The 18,912-nt window shown below is 46.0% G+C and overlaps 1 protein-coding gene across 1 annotated transcript; it reads left to right on the top strand.

Annotated features, from left to right (window-relative positions):
- Positions 1 to 700: 700 nt before the first annotated feature.
- REELD1 (reeler domain containing 1) lies at positions 701 to 18,400 on the top strand. Its single transcript, XM_043485060.1, has 7 exons — positions 701 to 2,850; positions 4,830 to 5,083; positions 7,435 to 7,657; positions 10,516 to 10,679; positions 14,241 to 14,574; positions 15,986 to 16,049; positions 16,859 to 18,400. Exons 1-7 carry the CDS (start codon positions 2,786 to 2,788, stop codon positions 17,462 to 17,464), a joined length of 1,710 nt encoding a protein of 569 aa, XP_043340995.1. The 5' UTR covers positions 701 to 2,785; the 3' UTR covers positions 17,465 to 18,400.
- The last annotated feature ends 512 nt before the right edge of the window (positions 18,401 to 18,912 follow it).

Below are 18,912 nucleotides of genomic sequence, written 5' to 3'. Positions count from 1 at the left end.
GCCCTGATATTTAAATGAGCCCTGATATTTAAATGAACCCTGATATTTCAAGTCCTCATATTTAAATGAGGCTACACAGGCAGTGGGTGCAGAGCTGTGGGGAGAAACCACTTCTATCACTGCTGGGAAGCTCTGGGACCTTTAGCAAGTTAGACACACGAGCTCAGTTTCCCAAGATAAAATGCGATAACAGTGGTGCTGCTGGGGGCGTCAGTACTCATTCGCTGACCGTCCAGAGAGGCCCGGGGAGCGCCGTCAGCTCAGCAGGGGCTGTGGGTGTGGCAGGCGAGGAAGATCGCGCCTCCTGGTTTCCAACAACAGGATCAGCCTGGGTGAGGACTACTTGTAGCCACCTTGTGCTCTTCAGCTGTTTGCCACCCCTTCTGTAACCGGGGTGGAGGAGGCAATGGCAGCCCACTCCAGTGCTCTTGCCTGGAGAATCCCAGGGACGGGGGAGCCTGGTGGGCTGCCGTCTATGGGGTCGCACAGAGTCGGACACGACTGAAGCGACTTGGCCGCAGCAGCAGCAGCAGCTCTAACGGGGGAGTGGTCTCTTGAGAATCATACATCAGGGGTGTTTTCATTATGGGGCCAAAGCAGAAGTGTTGGCACATGAGCCCTCTCTCTGTGGTGGGTAGATTATGCCAGGTGACCCGAGCAGGTGCAGGGGTGGGAGGCTGTGGCGGGGAGAGGGGAGAGCCGGTTGTCCCCAAGACTAGGAAGGGAGCAGAGAGGGCTGGGGAAGAGAGCGGCTACCCGCTCTCTTTCCCAGCATCAGACATCTGTGCCCCACTCGTGTGGGACCTGGTGAAGCCGGGAGAACTTCAAAGGGCAAAAGCCACGCAGTGTGTTGGGCGAGGTCCAGGCCCAGCCTGGCTGGAGACATGAGTCTTTCTCTGCACCACAGCATCCGAGCCACAGCATTCAGGTGACCTTGTGAGCTCGGAAAACCAGGATAATGAAGGCGACGGGAGACCCTCACCCTAGTTTTCTGGGCCCCCCAGATTCTGTTCTGACTTAACAGAAGACTGAGATTTTCTCCTTCCTGGTGGGACAGAGGCTCGGAGGAGCCAGATTCGACGAGTGTGGTTTCCCCAGCACGGGGAACACTGTAGTCCTGGCTGAGGAAGCCAGCCTCCCCTGCTGTCCGCAGAGAGGAGGGTCTCACTTAGACTTGCTGAGGCCACCTGAGCAACTTGGACCCCAAACCGACATGATGGGGCTGGACCTGCAGTCTCTGAATTGATGCTTTGCCCACTGAGTCGTTGGTTTCATTCGGACTGTCTGGAGTGGAGATGAGGCCTAATGGTCCACCTGCTACTCTCTCCGGAGCCCCCGCCCCATGTTGCCCTGCACTGTCCAGGCTCGGAGTCTCCCTAGGACATCCTGCACTAATTTTTTTAATTAAAATTTTTATTGAAGTATAATTTATATATTGCAGTATAGTTGCAATATGGTGCAGCCCTTTGGAGTCACTTCTCCCCACAACCCCAGCCTCTGGCAACAACTGACCTATTCCTCTTCTATAATCTTGCCTTTTTCAAAATGTTATATAAATAGAATCATACACTCTGCAGCCTTGTGAGTCTCCTCCATTTTGCTGTATCTATTGCTCTGGATTTGTGTCTGAACTCTTTGTTTGTGCCTATAAATGTGTGGAGATGTGAATTTGATCCCTGTGTTGGAAAGGACCCTTGGAGGAGGACATGGCAACCCACTTCAGCATTCTTGCCTGGAGAATCCCCAAGGACAGAGGAGCCTGGTGGGCTACAGTTCATGGGGTCACAAAGAGTTGGACGACTGAGTGAGTGTGTGCATACACACAAGTGCAAAGTGCTTAACACAAAGGAGGCGTTCACATACCCATGTTCATGACACTCGTAGTGAGTCCATAGTCCTTTCAGGAGCCTGACTCTATTAACAAACTTCCAGGTGGGCTGGGTCCTCCCAGAGGCTTGGTGGTGATTTTTCAACCAGAATTTCCCTAACTCGCCTGGTCACAAGAGTCTCCTGTCTCCTGGGTGTGTAATAAAAATACGGGTTTCCAGAACTCCCTCTGGTACAGTCTGATTTCACAGGTCTGGAAAGAAACCTGGGGAATCTGTATCAGTGCTTCTCAAACTCTGCTCATGTCAGAACTACCTCAACCATAGATGACTCAGTCCCACCCCAGAGCTGCTTTTCCAGTGGGTCTGGAGTGAGGTCCAGGAACCTACACTTGCAGCAGGCACCCAGGTGATGGTGATGTCGTGCTCTGGGAACTCCACATTGAGAACCAGTGATCCACGGCTCTGCACTATTATCAAGGGTCTTGGGTGATTCTTGTTGCATGCGCACATGAATCCCAGCTTCAGTGCAATTGATGGGAAGGGAGTATGCTATGTGGGACTTCTTGGTCCCAAACATTGCACTCTGGCCACGGCCTCAACCCCATTTCACCCAGGACACCTTCTTCAGCCTATGTTGACTCAGAAGCAGAGATCTCTGAGGTTTGTTTGATTGGATCATTCTCCCCTAGGCAAGGGGCTCCTGCTGAGGATTCCAAAGGAAGTTGTGTGCAAAACCAGTCCCAGTTCTTTCCAGATCTCCACACAGGCTTGAGCAATGTTGACGTGGAAACTGTACCTGAGGACGTGTATGTGACCTTAGGGGAAAACCAATGCGATTAAGGCTGGATTTGGACTCCAAGGGACAGTTCCTGGGGACGCTGAGGATTAGCAGTAACAGCTGTTGTCCTGCCCATTCAAGGAGAAACTGAAAGGAGAAGAATGAACTTGTTTAAAGGATGTGTCTGTGCAGCTCTAGGAGGGGAAACTGTTCCGTCAAGCCTCAGGAAAAATGTGTTCCTAGGTAAGTGGCTATTTTTCTGGTTCAGATAGACAAGGTGCTGATGGGGAAGACATTTTAAGATCAAAGGAGGAGAAGGATGAAATATATGGTTTTGGGCCTGATCTGTGGGACCTGGTACTCACCCTGCCTCCTCCATAGACATCTGTGTTTGGTCTGCCTCTGTCGGGAGGAGACCGCCTTCTACCAGCAAGAGAGTCTCTGAGGGTGTGGTCTATGTAAAGGCTTGCTGTCCTTCAGAAGGGCCCTTAGTCCCCTCAGCTGAGAATATACTTTTTATAGCTCCTTGTTCATCATCTTCTGGAAATGTCTGGAAATCTGTAGGAGCAGCCCTTGGTAGTGCAGGGATTTTGACCCTTACTTTCTTATGGAGAACAAACCTACCAGAGAAAGGCATTGTCTTAAGGACTCAGGACAGTTCTAAGAAAGTCACCTTCTATATAAACGATAACCTGCACCCCCTGTGTCTGGTCAGTGTAAAGGATGGTGACATTGATGGCTTCAAGAAAGGATGGTAGTAGATGACACTTGATGATTTGGTTGTTTGGATTACCTCCTTAGTCTACTGATTTCATAGCTAATTCCACTAAATGTTTACATTTTATTTTTACCTTTTAAAGCCAGCCTATTAAAGAGAAGAGCTGTTGTTGCTTCACATTGTTCCTTAGATCACAGTATTAAAAGAACTTTTATGTGCATAGAACTATAAAAACAAGCAGCTATTTTTAAAAAAATGCCTGCTAGCCCCAAATCTTTATTCAGAGAGCTTTTCATCTGTGTTACTTGCCATTTCTCACTTTCTTTTCTTTTTTTTTTTTCTCACTTTATTTTCATCTGTGAACTTCTTTGACAGTCAGCTTTTAATTCTTTCTATTGATGGGCATTCATGGTATAAACAGAAATATTTACTCTATAAGTGTTATTTTTACCCAGATATTTTATTCTACTCCTGAGCCAGTGTGTGTGTGTGTGTGTGTGTGTGTTTGTATGTGTGTGTTTTCTCACTATACTTAGCAAGGCATAAAATGGATGGGCTTGGGTATAACTTTTTTTGCTCATCTTCTCTGTGAAAGAGTAGTGAAATATCTAAAACTTGTCAATAGGAGAAAAGACAGGAGCTAGCAAAGCATTGCAAATTTAACAATCTCCCTAAATAATTGATAGTTGGCAGAAGATTTGTAGCATTTAACTCTGTAATTTGCAATTAGAAAGATAAGATGCTAAACCAAGCCACCATATGCCAGGCTGCCTGCCCATATTGGAACATCGGGTGTCTCACTTCAGCTATAATATATTACAGCTCACATTGTCCTTGGATATCAGGCAGTTTGTAAGGAGTTCACGTTAGGATTCAAACATTTTCTGGTCTTATTTCTTTGATGTAATTAGCATAGCCTCTCTTTAAAAAGAGGCATTCTTACAAAAAAATTACAAGAAGAGAGTTTAAAAAAGAGGGTTTAGAAATGAAGCACTTCCTATAGTCTGGCACATCTTTTTTTCTTTTTTCTTGCAGTTTCCTTTTTTCACATTTAAACTTTAATTTAGTTGATTTTTTTTTTAGTTAACAAGTTGCTCTAACTATATTTATTGGTCATTTCCACATTGATTTTTTTAAATGCTATTTTAAAGAGCTATTCTTTTTTTTAAAAAATGAAGTATAATTGATTTACAGTGTTGTGTTAGTTTTGGGTATACAGCGGAGTGATTCAGATTTATCGACATATATATATGATATATGTATTCTCATTCAGATTATTTTCCCTTTTAGGTTATTACAAAATGTTGAGTACAATTCCCTGTGCTATTGCAGTAGGTCCTTCTTGGTCATCTATTTTCTGTATAGTAATGTGGCACATCTTTTTTTGATCTTGAGCACTTGCAATCTGGGAATGGGGCACCAAAGGTATTTCAGGGATAAAGGCAGTGTGGGATTCAGTCAGGTCAGGCACCTTCAGAAAGACATCACCTACTTTTGCTAATAGCACCCGGATTGAAGCTGCTGTTCCGCGGGACGCAGGAGAGGGCAGGATGGGGGTGCCCGCCGCCCTCACGGGCTGGGCCTGTGCCGCCCTCTGCCTGGTGCCCAGCTCCTCCGCCTTCTCCCACGGGGCTGGCGCGGTGGCCTGTGCGGACATGCGGCCCAAGCACATCCCAGCCCGGACTCAGAGCCCTGGGACCCACCACATCACCGTCCTCACCGGCAGCTCTTCCTACTCACCGGGTGCCACGGTCTCAGGTATGTATGGGAGAGGCTTCGAGACATCCCCTGACTCCCACCAGGAGCCCCCAGGCCCAGGGACAAATTCCAGGTTGTGTTTGTCCCAGGGAGGAGTTTCCCGGGCTATAGTTTGGTTTAATCCTAAGAAGAAATTATGTACCCAAGAAAGCATGAAATATTTATTGTCTTTTTGTTGTTGTTGTTGTTTATTTTTTTTACTGAAGTATGGTTGATTTACAACGTGATATTAATTTATGCTGTACAGTAAGTTACTCAGTTCTATGAGAATGCACATTCACTTTAACATTCTTTTCCATTATGGTTTATCTCAGGCTAGTGAATACAGTCCCCTGTGCTATACAGTAGGACCTTGTTGTTTATCCATTCTGTGTGTGATAGTCTGCATCTGCTAACCCCACACTCCCAGCCCAGCCCTCCCCTACCCGCCCCCGCTTGGCAACCACAAGTCTGATCTCTATGTCTGTGAGTCTGTGAGTTTCATCTGTGCCCTCTTTTAGATTTTGCATATAAGTGATATCATATGGTATTTGTCTTTCTCTTTCTGACTTACTGCAGGAGAAGGGATAGGCTACACACTCTGATATTTTTGGGCTTCCCTTGTGGCTCAGCTGATAAAGAATCTGCCTGCAATGTGGGAGACCTGGGTTTGATCCCTGGGTTGGGGAGATCCCCTGGAGAAGGGAAAGGCTACCCACTCCAGTATTCTGGCCTAGAGAATTCCATGGACTGTATAGATCATGGGGTCGCCAAGAATCGGACAAGACTGAGCAACTTTCACTTTCACTTTTCACTTTCACTTATTCAGTATGATGGTCTCTAGTTGCAGCCATAAATCATGATATATTTGCATCATTAAAATCATATAACTAATCTTATATTGATATTAATCTTTATAGTAGAAGAGGGTACAAATGGCCTTATAAAAGTTTTTTTGTCTTTATTGTAAAATATAAATATAGTTACCCTGAACAAATGCCCCATATCAAATATGTGTGAGAAATAGACTTTTTTCCTCCTTATTTAAAACTAAAGTTATTTGAGGGGTGAAAAGGGCATTTCCTGCTATTTTAGTTCAGATGCCTAGAAAAGCAGAGTGAGAACTTGTGTGCAGGTGGTTTATTTGGGAAATGACCCAAGAAGCATTGATGAAAAAGGGAATGGGGTGATAGGGAAGAAAGAAACACTAATACAGGGTGTGAAATAGAGTGGGTTGCTGCTGTGGGCAACACCCTGGGATCCAACTCCAGTGATGGACCTTTGAGAAACCACAAGATACACAGTTCTGAATCATCCCTCAGGAGAATGGAGGAGGCGTAGTCGGTGATTGAGGGTCGTCCCCCAGGGGTACCCTTTCCACCATCCACCCCAGCCCCTCCCAACGCACAGACACACACTTCAGAGTCCACCCCTGCCTACCTTGGGCCAAGCTCCCAAGGAACCAGCTGGAAGAAAGCAGCAAAGAAAGTCACTGCTGTTGAAGCTGGTAGCTCAGTGTAGACAGGACACTATTTTGCTACAGGGAACTCAAGCTCCGTGCTGTTGGCTCTGCTCTCTTCTGATGGATGCTGCCTCTTTAGATGGGAATTAGAGGTGATAAATGGAAATAAAATTGATTCTCTCTCTATGGTTTTATCCAATCACATTGTTCTATTGTTGGTGTGGGGATTAAAAAAAACACATAAAATATTATCAAGGCCCTCCCTCAAAGAGTTGCATGGTTTACAGTCCTAGCGCTTCTGAATGAGTGTCCTGGTCTTTCTGTTGTGCTATCAATACTGGTTATACTTACACATTTTGAAATTTGTTAATAAGATAGATATAAAGTCGTGTCTCATTTATAGTTGTTTTAACCATTGTGATTGAGCCTGTTTTATTTTCTGTCTCTGGTGGTAATTTTCGGTTTGGTCATCTTTTTGTTAATTCACTATAACTCTTTGTATATTTGCCTGTTGTATCTTGCAGACATCTTTCTCAGTTTATCCCTTGTGTTCTGATTTCTTCTACGTTGAGAATTTTAAGAAATCATTTTTTTCCCATTATGGGTACTGAGGTTTGCTTAGAGAGACACTCCTAACTCCAATATTAAAAACAAAACCAAAAACAAAACAGCAAAAAGCCAAACCAGTGTTTCTAGTTCTTTTGTATTTCATTTTTACACGCCTTTGTTCCAAACAGAATTTATTTGGGGTGTGAAATAGCACTTCAACCTTTTTCTCCCCCCTAATGAATTGTTTACTTTCTGGGGACTGGACTGGTCCTAAGCTTTTTATTTTGAAAAATACTCATATAAAGTCACCCAGTGCTGTTCCTTCCAGGATGTTGACCTTGATGGACGTTTTCTGTTGCAGTGGCCGTGAGGAGCAGTCGTGATTTCATGGGCTTTCTACTCCAGGCCCGACGAGTGTCTGATCATCAGATAGCTGGCACTTTCGTCTTCATTCCTCCTCATTCCAAACTGATAGCTTGCTTTGAAGAGGCTGACACAGTCACCCACGCGGACAAGTCCCGGAAGAGAAACCTGGCGTTCGAGTGGCGGGCCCCTGCCCAGCCCGTGGGGAGCATCAGGTTCTTGTAAGAGAGTTAAGTTCTGGGTCCACTATGAAGGGAGGGGACTTCTCCACACACTTCCTTGGTTCCCACCCCCACCTTATAATAAGGACAGGGTCACTGGGACTGCCCTTCCTGGAGAGTCTAGATAGGTGATGAGTTTTTTTTTTAAATTGCCCTCCACTCCATTCTGTGTGATTATCCATGGTCTAGGAGGGTGTGATGTCCCTAGTCCCTGGGCGCAGATGCACCTTGGCCAGTCTCTCCAGAAAATTCTCAGTAGGGGACAAAAGGGCTGCAGGTGGCAGAGCCCAGAGACAGAAGCAGGCAGACAGCGGACACTTGCCGGGCCCGGGGAGAGCTGCTGACGGCTCTGTGCCTCAGCTTCTGGTCCATCACGTGGGCGGGATCATAACGCCCGCCTCGTGGGGTTGTCTAAGGTCGAAGAGCCAGCGTGTGCCAAGTGCGTGAACCAGTTCCTGGCAACCATCAGCTTTATACAAACAGCATCATTCCTCAAAGTGAGATACTGGCGTTGTCCTTCTTTTCAAACATTCACATGTACCAAGAAAGTGAATTGTTTTTATTTGGTTTGGTTTTTAGGAGAGGGTTTGTGGCTCCGTGGTAAAGAATCGCTGCCAATACAGGAGACACAGGTTCGATCCTTGGGTTGGGAAGATTCCTTGGAGGAGGAAGTGGTGACCCACTCCAGTATTATTGCCAAGAAGATCCCTTGGACAGAGGAGCCTGATGGGCTGCAGTCCGTGGGGTCACAAAGGGTCGGACACGACAGAGCCCACACAGGTGGTGGTGGTCGTCGTCCTCCTTAGTTTCCTTCTCCGCACCCTCGTGTACAGAAGAGGAGGATGTGCCGGAGGGTGGGGGCATCCAGACCCCGGGCTTCCCCTGCAGGCTGTCCCCTCGGTACTAGGGAATGTGAGCGATGAGGTATGTGGCCCCCACCCATAAGGGTCCCTTTTCCATCGCTTCCTGGTGCCCTAACACAGCGAGCAGGACCCGTGCCCTGATGGCTGATGATCTGGAAAGGCCAGAACCCACCTGACTTTTGGTGTAACTCGCCCCTGCCAGGACTTTGGTTCCAGTGCAAGGTGGTGTATGAAACCCTTGGGTCTGTACAATTACTTTTATTTCTCAAAGCCCTTCCATTTCTAGTTTTTAAAATGTTTTTGCTTTTCATGTACTACTTATTTTTTTTTAATTAATTTTTATTGGAGTGTAGTTGCTTTACAATGTTGTGTTATTTTCTGCTGTATAGCAAACGGAATCAGCTATATGCATACATATATCCCCTCTGTTTTGGATTTTCTCCCCATTTAGGTGACCACAGAGCATGGAGTAGAGTTCCCTGAGCTATGCAGTAGGTTCTCATTAGTTATCTATTTTATACACAGTATAAATAGTGTATACGGGTCAATCCCCATCTTCCTCTATTTTTAGACTTACCATAGTAGCTTCTCTGTGCAACAGTGGAAGTAGATCAGAAGCCATGATCTCCATTGACAGGAAAAGGAGCTGCATCACTTATCAGATGCATCTCTGGGTCCCCCACATGATGTCACCCCAGGATCCTTCCCCACCCTAACATCAACGTGTTGATGACACTTTTACCTGCCCACTCTCTGGGTGACTTCAGCTAAATTCATCTTATTTGTATAACTGTCTTCTGAATACTTACAGTGAGAAAAGTGGTACTTGCCCGTAATCCCTGCTTTGGTGAAATTAGGGGGAAGGATGAATAAGATCAAGTCGGTACAGATGATTTTTACTGAAGGGAGGCACTATGTATTCAAAATATTATTTAGACTATGAATGATTTACCTCTCATTTTCAATAGCATTTACAACTCCAATAGGATCATACCATTGTACAACAGAATTATAAAATTTTCAATGAATAGTGTAATTCAATTCACAACACACCAATAATGGGGAATGAGCACAGTTGAAGATGAAACCTCTGGAGTGGACAGGTCTCAGTCAGCTCGGTTTAGTCACTCAGTCGTGTCCAGCTCTTTGTAACCCCATGGACTGCACCATGCCAGGCTTCCCTGTCCATCATCAACTCCCAGAGCTTACTCAAACTCATGGCCACTGAGTTGGTGATGCCATCCAACCATCTCATTCTCTGTTGTCCCCTTCTCTTTCTGCCTTCAATCTTTCCCAGCATCAGGGTCTTTTCCAGAGAGTCAGTTCTTTGCATCAGGTGGCCAAAGTATTGGAGTTGCAGATTCAGGATCAGCCCTTCCAATGAATATTCAGGACTGATCTCCTTTAGGATGGACTGGTTGGATATCCTTGCAGGCCAAGGGACTCTCAAGAGTCTTCTCCAACACCACAGTTCAAAGCATCAATTCTTCAGCACTCAGCTTTGTTTATAGTCCAACTCTCACATCCATACATGACTACTGGAAAAACCATAGCTTTGACTAAATGGACCTTTGTTGGCAAAATAATGTCTCTGCTTTTTAATATGCTGTCTAGGTTTGTCATAGCTTTTCTTCCAGGGAGCAAGAGTCTTTTAATTTCAGTTCTAGACTGAAATTCTAGAAGTTCTAGAAGGGCAGTTCTAGAAGGTAGTTTTTAGTCAAAATGATTCTTAAAGATTATATTTATTCAAGAGAGTAATTGATTTGTACCTGTTGTCTCCTATTTTAATTATTGGCTGCTGTTGAGCTTTTGTTTCTAAAAAGAATGAAGTCGCCCAATGGAGTAACACGATCATGTCTCTCTAAGCTTTTCTATCCCTATAGACTTGTGTACTTCTTTAACTTTTCGTTTGTTCTCTCCTTTCTATTAGGATGGCCCCAGGTATGACTTAAGGAAGACCAAATCTTCCAATCACTCTGCTTTCTTTTTCTACAGTTTATCTGTAGTCCAGTCGTATTTCGTTTACTGGGTGAAGATCGAATCATCTGTCGTGTCTCAACAGACACACAGCAGAACCCATTCTGACAGCCACCTGGAGCCTGGCTTGCCAATGCCAGCCTCTCGGCAGAGGCTGGAGGACGTGGAAGGAACCATCCCAGGTACCGCTTCCCGCCGCACTCACCAGCCTGATGGGCAGCGTTCTTTTCACTGTGACTTACATTCACTTAAAAGTGACTCCTGCCAGTTTCCAGTTCCTGGGGCTCAAGCTATAGACAGCTGTCTTGGGAGTGTCAACAGTTCCTGGGGACATGATTGATCGCACAGCTGTGCGTGGGGGTTGCGGGGATTGCTTGCAAGTTCAGGGTTCTCTGCAATGAACACACTTTGTCCCACTCAACCTCACAGATGAAGCTGGGCCCTGGAGTGCTGCATCTGAGCTGCAAAATAAAAAAATAGCCACCCGCCCCCAACCCCCTGACCTAATCAATTTCCACAATATTTCACCCATTTTTCCTGGGCCCCTGAGACTAAATGGGGAGCACCAGAAATAATCCTTTCTTTTTCTTTTTTAAATAAAAGCTCATCCAATTTTGATCATTACTTTCTGAGGTAGGTAGATGACTCTTTGCAGTTTGGGTTGGAGGACAGAATCAGGCTGTTGTAACGGCAATGAATTTTTTTCGAGGCTTATCATGTGACTTTAGATTCTATTGGCCCATGAACTTCTGAAAAAACAAATACAAATAGACAATAAAAAAATGTAATTAGCCTCCAATTAATAAAAATAAATGAAAAAAAAACCTAAGCAGCTAAAGAAACCTAAAGCAGCTGAAAATTCCTGATGAAATGAAACTTATTTTCGTTATTTATTTCTAGTTAAGTGCTCTGAACAGGTGCCTTCATAAAGGCATCCAATCACTTGTACAGAAGATCCAACCTTTAAACCATTTGATCCCATCTTCCTATATTCTTTCTTTTATTCTGGGCTAACATAATAAGGCCAGCACATGATTTGAATCCCTGACTTTCCTAATCCAGCAGATCCAGGATCAGAGCCAACCCAGGGCCACCCACTGCCTATGACCAAAACATCTGTCTTCTCCCCACTGCCCTGCACTGCTCCTCCAACCTCTCCACCTAGATGCTCCCAAAAGCAGAGAAAAGCTCTCAGGGTCTGAGAGCGTGGCCTTAAGAAGACCCTGCAAACCCAACATGGGTTTGAAGTCTCCTGTATCAAGTTATCAATCATGCAAATGTTGCATTTGGATCCCAAGCATGGGTGGGGATCCCTGGCGGCTCAGATGGTTAAGAGCCTGCCTGCAATGCAGGAGACCTGGGTTCAATCCCTGGGTCAGGAAGATCCCCTGGAGAAGGGAATGGCAACCCACTCCAGTATTCTTGCCTGGAGAATGCCATGGAGAGAGGAGCTTGGCGGGTTATAGTTCATGGGGTCGCAGAGAGTCAGACATGACTGAGTGACTAACATGTTTGTTTGAAGATGAATAGGAGTGAAAGTGAGGCTTCTGGAAGACGGGTCCTGTTGATTCTGCAAAGTCTCTCTGATGGGTGACCCTGCTGGGCACCTTGTCCCCTGGGACTGGCAGTCTAAGCAGCTGCAGGTCAACATGTCATCAAGTTGCTCACACTCCTTCTCTCTGCTTCTGCCTGTTATCCAACCCATTCCTCTACACAAACCCCAGTGTTTCCCAAAGGAAAAACATGTGTATGTGTGTGTGTGGGTGTGTGTGTGTGTATGTGTACACGCACATGCATTGGGAGAGGTATCATCTAACAAAGTGGAGTGAATTGCTTTAACTATAAGACTTTAGTAGGTAAATGGGAATGATGAGTTTTCCCATGGGAAGATAGCATATTGTATTTCTCAAACTTATTTTCCAACAGAGCTTTGGGACTCTTTAGGGTCCTACCTGACCCCACTGGGCATGACCTACTTTTATGCCTCTATGTTTGCCTCCTGACATTTCCTTAAACAGAACTGCTTCTCGTGATGAACTGTTTACCTTCCAAGCAGCAGTTCTGATGTCTCCTTTGACCCTTTGTGAACCTTTCCCCCTTGCTTCTTGGTAGGCAAATGTAATTGCTTTCTTTAGCTCTGGTATTAAAGCTCTGACCAAGCTGTGATTCATAAGGTTGGGCAGGCAGGAGTCTGTCCTCCTAGGTTTTGAGTTCAGAAGCAACAGTTAGCAACCTGCATCACTTCTGCATCCCCAGCACCCACAACAAGGTCCAGCATGCAGTGGGTCTGCAGGAAGCATCTGAGTGCATTCAGAGTTCAGGCAGGAGTAAAAGTGTCTTGATTTTTGCTAAATTCTGTGTGTCTGTGTACGTTTTCTTTATTTTTCACTTCAGTCTCCCTATTTTTGAGTAATAAAGGCATGAGAACAAAGTGTCACAATTTTTTTTGTTATCATTGTTCAATTCAACCCAGTTAGAGCCCTGGCCAGAGAAACTTCTCCCAGCACTCTTTTTGTGAACAGCATCATGGTCACCCTGCTGACCATTGAGGTGAACGCGTAGTGCACTTTGCATCTGAACCAGGCCCTGGGCTTCACGCATCTACAGCAATGATTTCACTCCCCCCTCTCAGCAGTTCTACGCCCCACGTACCATTATTGGTCTCATTTTTCAAAAGAAGAAACTGACACTCTGGAGGACTTAGCCCTATTCAGGAATTGGCAGAGTAAAGAGCTGAATCCAGACAATGACTCCAAAACCTGTGCCTGGTCGTTTGCGGCCCCGTTTCTGATGCTCTGGGCCGTGTCCGCTCATCACAGGTGGGAGAGGAGACAGCGGAGGGCAGTGATCCCGCCTCTGTCCATAGCCGGGACTTGAGTCCCTATCATGACGGGGGAAACTTTTAGCCTTAATCCCACGGCAAGAAAGACCTAGAGCTTTAAAAAGAAATCTGGTTTTTGTAGGATCCCACCTTTTTTCTTAGCAAGAAGCAGTTTGGGGCAGAAGTAAGAAAACAGAGTGGTCACAGTGGTTTCCCTTTCCTCTGCTTGCTGACTGTTAAGGATGCACAAGCCCAGGGACTGCCCTGGGGGTCCAGGGGCTGAGACTTCAGGCTCCCAGTGCTGGGGGTCTGGGTTTGATCCCCGATCAGGGAACTGGATCCCACATGCTGCAACTAAGGCTTTGAATGCTGCAACTAAGACCTGAAGCAGTCAAATAAATAAATAAATAAATTTTTTTAAAGGATGCACAAGCGCAGAAGGGCTAGGAGCTTACTCTTAAAAAAAAACAAAAAAAAAAAAACAAGAAAAACTGGGTGCTTAGTTAGGGGTTTCTATTTCTACTTGGTCAGGGGTTTCTATTACTGAGCAGATGATCCTTCTGTGAGTGCTAAGTCACTTCAGTTGTGTCCAACTCTTTGTTCCCCTGGACTGTAGCCCTCCAGGCTCCTCTGTCCATGGGATTCTCCAGGCAAGAATACTGGAGTGGGTTGCCATGTCTTTCTCCAGGGGACCTTCCTGACCCAGGGATCGAATCCCCATCTCTTACGTCTCCTGCACTGGCAGGCGGGTTCTTTTCCACTAATGCCACCTGGGAAGCTCCAGACGATCCTTAGTTGATGCTCTTGAGTGGTTCACACTTGATGGTCTGTCCTCAGGCACCTTGAAGACTCTGGCATTCAGCCCATGGTCCTAGCTGTGTGCTAATCGACACAAGGATGGTTTCTCCCTCTTTCTTCGCAGTGTCTCTGGGCCTCCACTTGGCTCCAAGTCTCCCCATCACTCTTCTTCAGCAGCACACAGATGTCTCTGCTGTGGCCGTAACTGGAGCTGCAGAAGAGGACAGCTTGGATCCTGTTCCTACCAGTGTTTGGGTGACAGGGTTCCTTGGGGCCGCAGAGACTCCATTCCAAGCATCTTCACACACAGCTACTGTAGTCAGCGATGGCCATCACCCCAGCAGGGACAGCAGCCCAACCCTGGAACCATCCCTGGATGTCCAGGATCTGGAGAGGCTTGTGGCCCTCAGGGACTTCTCCGCAGAGAGCTTTGCTTCCAGCTTCAGCACCGGCCACAGGTGATTGATCAGGGGTGGGCCATTCGGGACAGGTGGTGGGGTGAAGCCAAATACAAGGGTGCCAAGGAGATGTAACCTTCCTGCTATCAGATGGAAAAAGATCTCAACCGTATTTACTCTTAAGTGCATGAGAAGCACTCATTGTAGAAGGGCTGGGTAGGGAGATTATCTTGGGAAACGGTGCTGTTTTGGCTGAGGTCTCTGAGATGCTGCTATAAATAAAATATAAATGTAGGTTACATATTTAGATACATAAAATTATAAGTATATAATATATAAATATAAAGTATATAAATCAATAAAAGGATTCAGTGGGTCTTTGCTGCCATCCTCACTCACCTCCCTCTCCATTCCCTCTCCAGCCCCCAACTGCAAACTCCAGTGTTTCCAAGAAGTATACTATTATCAGTACACACAACAGTGATAGGAAGCATGGCTTTTTGATTATCATACTAAGTGAATTAAGTCAGACAGAGGAAGACAAACATCATATGATACTGCCTATATGTGGAATCTAAAAAAGTGATATAAACAAACTTATTTACAAAACAGAAACAAATTCCCAGACTTAGAAAATGAATTTATGGTTACCAGGGGTGGGGGGTGAGGAGAGGGACAGGTTGGGATTTGGGGACTGACATGTACACACTGCTGTATTTGAAAGAGATAACCAACAAGGCCCTATTGTATAGCACAGGGAACTCTACTCAATATTTGTAATAACCTAAATGGGAAGAGAATTTGAAAAGGAATGGAGAGCTGTATACTCTGATGCACGTGTGAGACCAACACAGCACTGTTGACAGACTGCGCTGTGCTGCGCCTAGCGGCTCAGTCGTGTCCAACTCTTTGGGACCCCACGGACTGCAGCCTGCCAGGCTCCTGGGGATTCTCCAGGCAAGACTACTGGAGTGGGTTGCCATGCCTTCTTCTGGGGGATCTTCCCAACCCAGAGATAGAACCCAGGTGTCCCACATTGCAGGCAGATTCTTTACTGTCTGAGCCACCAGGAATACTGGAGTGGGTAGCCTATCCCTTCTCCAGGGGATCTTCCCGACCCAGGAATTGAACCAGAGTCTCCTGCATTGCAGGCAGATTCTTTACCAGCTGAGCTACCAGGGAAGCCTGTTCATGGACTCTACTCCAATACAAAGTAAAAATTAAAATAAACAAGTAAGTAAATAAATTTCTAAAGGAAAAAACAAACAAACATGGAAGCAAAGTAGGTAGGCAGGAAGAGAGATAAAATAAGACTAGTCATGAATCAATAATTTTTGAACCTGCGTGGTACATATCTGGGAGTTCATTATATTATTCTACATTTTTATTCAGAAGATTTTTATAATAAAAGGTAAGGGAAAAACCCGAATACTTAGTGACTCCTTCTCAGCTTTTTTTCTCTTTCTTTTAGGACTCAGAATGATCCAAGCTTTGATTCACTGGAAACTTGTCTGCCCTCGGATAGGGATGAACAGGTAACAGCCACGTTGTACACAGGCAGTGAGTATGATATTTTTGATCCCAGAGTGGGAAGTTCCACGCTGGGTGATCATAGCTATTAGACTAGTAACCAAAATCAGTGAGAAGGAGGCCAGGGTGTGATATATACACAGCATTTTTTTTCTCAATCAATGCTAGCCTTTCTATTATCCACAGTGTCTCTGAAGTTATTGGCAATTGCAGAAACTGGTGGTTTTCATGATATGTTTTCCCAGTTAGCTTTGGTTAATAATTCCTCTCTCCTCTTCCCCCACCTTCATAACATTGGCCTCAAAATACCCTGTATGGTCCCAGACGTTAGATCAATGGGCAGTATAAAATATACATGCTCAATGATTTACTATTCCTTTGAAGTCTTAAAAGGAACACAAAATAAAACGGTATAATATCCTTACTCAAATTTATTGGAACCTACAGCAAGATTCAATGGTCCCTTTTGCAGGGGTCTTAGCATAAAAAGACACACTCAGAGCTTTCAGCCGTTGGAGATGACAGTCACCCATATTGTCCTGGACCCTCTAATAGGACCCTATGTTTATTCTTGTAACTGGCCTCCACGCTGTGTCGGTGGGGTTTCCATTAGTCTCCTTGTCCTCATCAATAACAAGTGCATATTTATCTGCTTGGGTGTTTTCCTCTGAGCTCTTTTAAGAGCAGGCATGAGGCTGGGTTTTCAGCTGCTGCCTGGGGTTTTTTAAGGAACTTGGGATAGTTGCAAAGTTCAGTAGCTGCTTGTGGGGAAGACTAGCTCCTTTGATTTTTCTTTTTCCGGTTGTTTTTCTAGGACCAGATGAGGGCCTCTAATAGGACAGTGACGAGGCCTCCTTTGTACACTGTCCACTTCTCCCATCCTCGCCTCTGGTCCTCCAGGGCGCTCACTGGACATGGGGCCGGGGCAGCCCCCCTGACTCCTGCCCTCCACACCTCTGCCACCTCCAGGCCCACCACTGCCGATGGCCAGTCCCAGGCATTAGAGCCCTCTGCCAGCTTCCTGCCGTGGTCAAAGCACAAGGAGCGCAGAGTGGAGGAGGGCGATGGAGTGGCTGGGGTGGGAGACCCCGGGAAGACCAACCCAAGACCTGAGCTCGGGCAGGAGGGAGCCAGCGCCCCGTGGGGGATCCAGCTCGGGGCTGCGCAGCTGGGCGTCCTGCTCTGCCTCTCCGCCGTGCTGGGCATGGCCGTCGTTGTTGGCCTTCGTTACCTGCACTCCCAGTATTGCTGCAGGCGGATGGAAGTGTCCTTTCGTGAGCCTGCCGCGGATGCGGTTGCCACGGGTGACGGTGGTGAGATCGTGCGCGTCCGGAGAATTGGAGACAACAGTTTCGTTTTGGTTGAAGGTGAATGCAACTGGATTGCTCCCTCTGTGAGTAGCAAGAAAACAGTCCTCTGAGAAAACCGTGGTCCCAGGCCTCTCTGGGCTCCCCTTGCACCCTGTAGAGAGTCTCAGCCAGAACGGAGCTACTGAGAGTAGTTGATGAGGACATGGATTCACTGCGCACCCCCCTCCACCTGTCAGGGGGCAGTTAGCGGAGGAAGCAGAGCAAGGACGGTTTTATCAACAGAGGGAATTCTTCCCCAGCTTTGCTGTCTTAACATCTGTAATTTAGCGGCACTTTTTTTCTTCTCGCAATTAGACGTTCTGTTTGAAGACTTAAACCCAACACAATGAATATTGTATAACCTGCTCATTAACTAGACTCCCATGGCCGCCGAGCTTCCTCCATTGCCTTAAGGAACCTGCAGAAATAGAACTTCTGTCCCTCCTCAGCGTTGTCAGCCTCATCACCTCTAACTCTTTGAAAAAACGAGTAACGGTGGAGTTGTGTCTCCTTCAGCCCTCCCTTTGCCTCGCCAAGCCACCCCCAGAGAAGTCTTGTTTTTCCAAACTAGAGTTCAAAGTTGGCTCTGGTGTCGTCGACTGGGTGAGTGCAAAGGTATTTCGCCTCCTAGGAAACTCAGATATGTGGTAAATCTGCCATGGAAATTGGTCAAAGGCAAGGAAGATTTAAGAAAGTTTGATTGCCATGTTTGTGGGGCAATACACATGCAGCATGAGGCCTGAAACCGAAGAGAGGGGTAAGCAAACCTCCTCTTCAGGTGTAAATGGATCTGAGGTCTCCCATCCATTGCACTTGATGGGAGACTAGGTATCCCAAAAACTAGCAGACTTTTTGCCTTTGCCAAAGGTCAGGCTGAAAAATAAATGATAATACCAGCACAGTTTTAAGAGCCTTTATCTGTCTAAGAAAGCATGATGGACAGAGACCATTGTGACTTTATGAAGATCACTTTGATTTAGGGAGAGTTCCATAGATACCAAATGGGATCAAAACAACAGGTTCGAATATAACTCATGAATATGGTCACCTAATATACCACATGAGAATTAGCTGCCTTTTCAGAGGTAAACCTACTACAGAGTCAAGGTCCATTTTAATGTGGAAACAAAAGCACTATAAATTTGGAAATGGTATTTCCTGATTGAGTAGCTAAATTGTGTAGGTTGTGCCAAGAACTGTACATATATTTTCACATTTACCTCCTTCGATAACTTCATGAGGAAGAAGTTCAGTAATTTGCTAAAAAGAAAGAGACATTAGTGACGTTGCAACTCAATAACGAAAACATTAAAAAAAATCAGGTGTGTAGGAAAGGGCTGCTTCTGTGTTTCCAGCCCTTAGCTCACTGGGCATCAGCTCCAAGACTCTCTCCTCCCGGATTCTGGTGTAGACACATCTGTCCCTTGGCTTCAGGCAAGTACCTCAACGGGGACCCAGAGACCTAGGAGCATGTGGGTGTGCTTAGTCGCTCAGTCATGTCTGACCCTTTGCGACCCCG

This window comes from Cervus canadensis, chromosome 1 (assembly GCF_019320065.1).
Source record: "Cervus canadensis isolate Bull #8, Minnesota chromosome 1, ASM1932006v1, whole genome shotgun sequence".
In the NCBI taxonomy this organism is placed as follows: Eukaryota; Metazoa; Chordata; class Mammalia; order Artiodactyla; family Cervidae; genus Cervus; species Cervus canadensis.
This window is presented reverse-complemented; position numbering and strand designations above follow the sequence as displayed.

Bases quoted from the DNA above. Each gene is read 5' to 3' on its own strand.
- REELD1 (XM_043485060.1), top strand. From the start codon at position 2,786: ATGTGTCTGTGCAGCTCTAGGAGGGGAAACTGTTCCGTCAAGCCTCAG. The intron at 5,084-7,434 runs GTATGTATGGGA...TTTCTGTTGCAG, and splicing joins ACCGGGTGCCACGGTCTCAG to TGGCCGTGAGGAGCAGTCGT. The intron at 7,658-10,515 runs GTAAGAGAGTTA...CTTTTTCTACAG, and splicing joins GTGGGGAGCATCAGGTTCTT to TTTATCTGTAGTCCAGTCGT.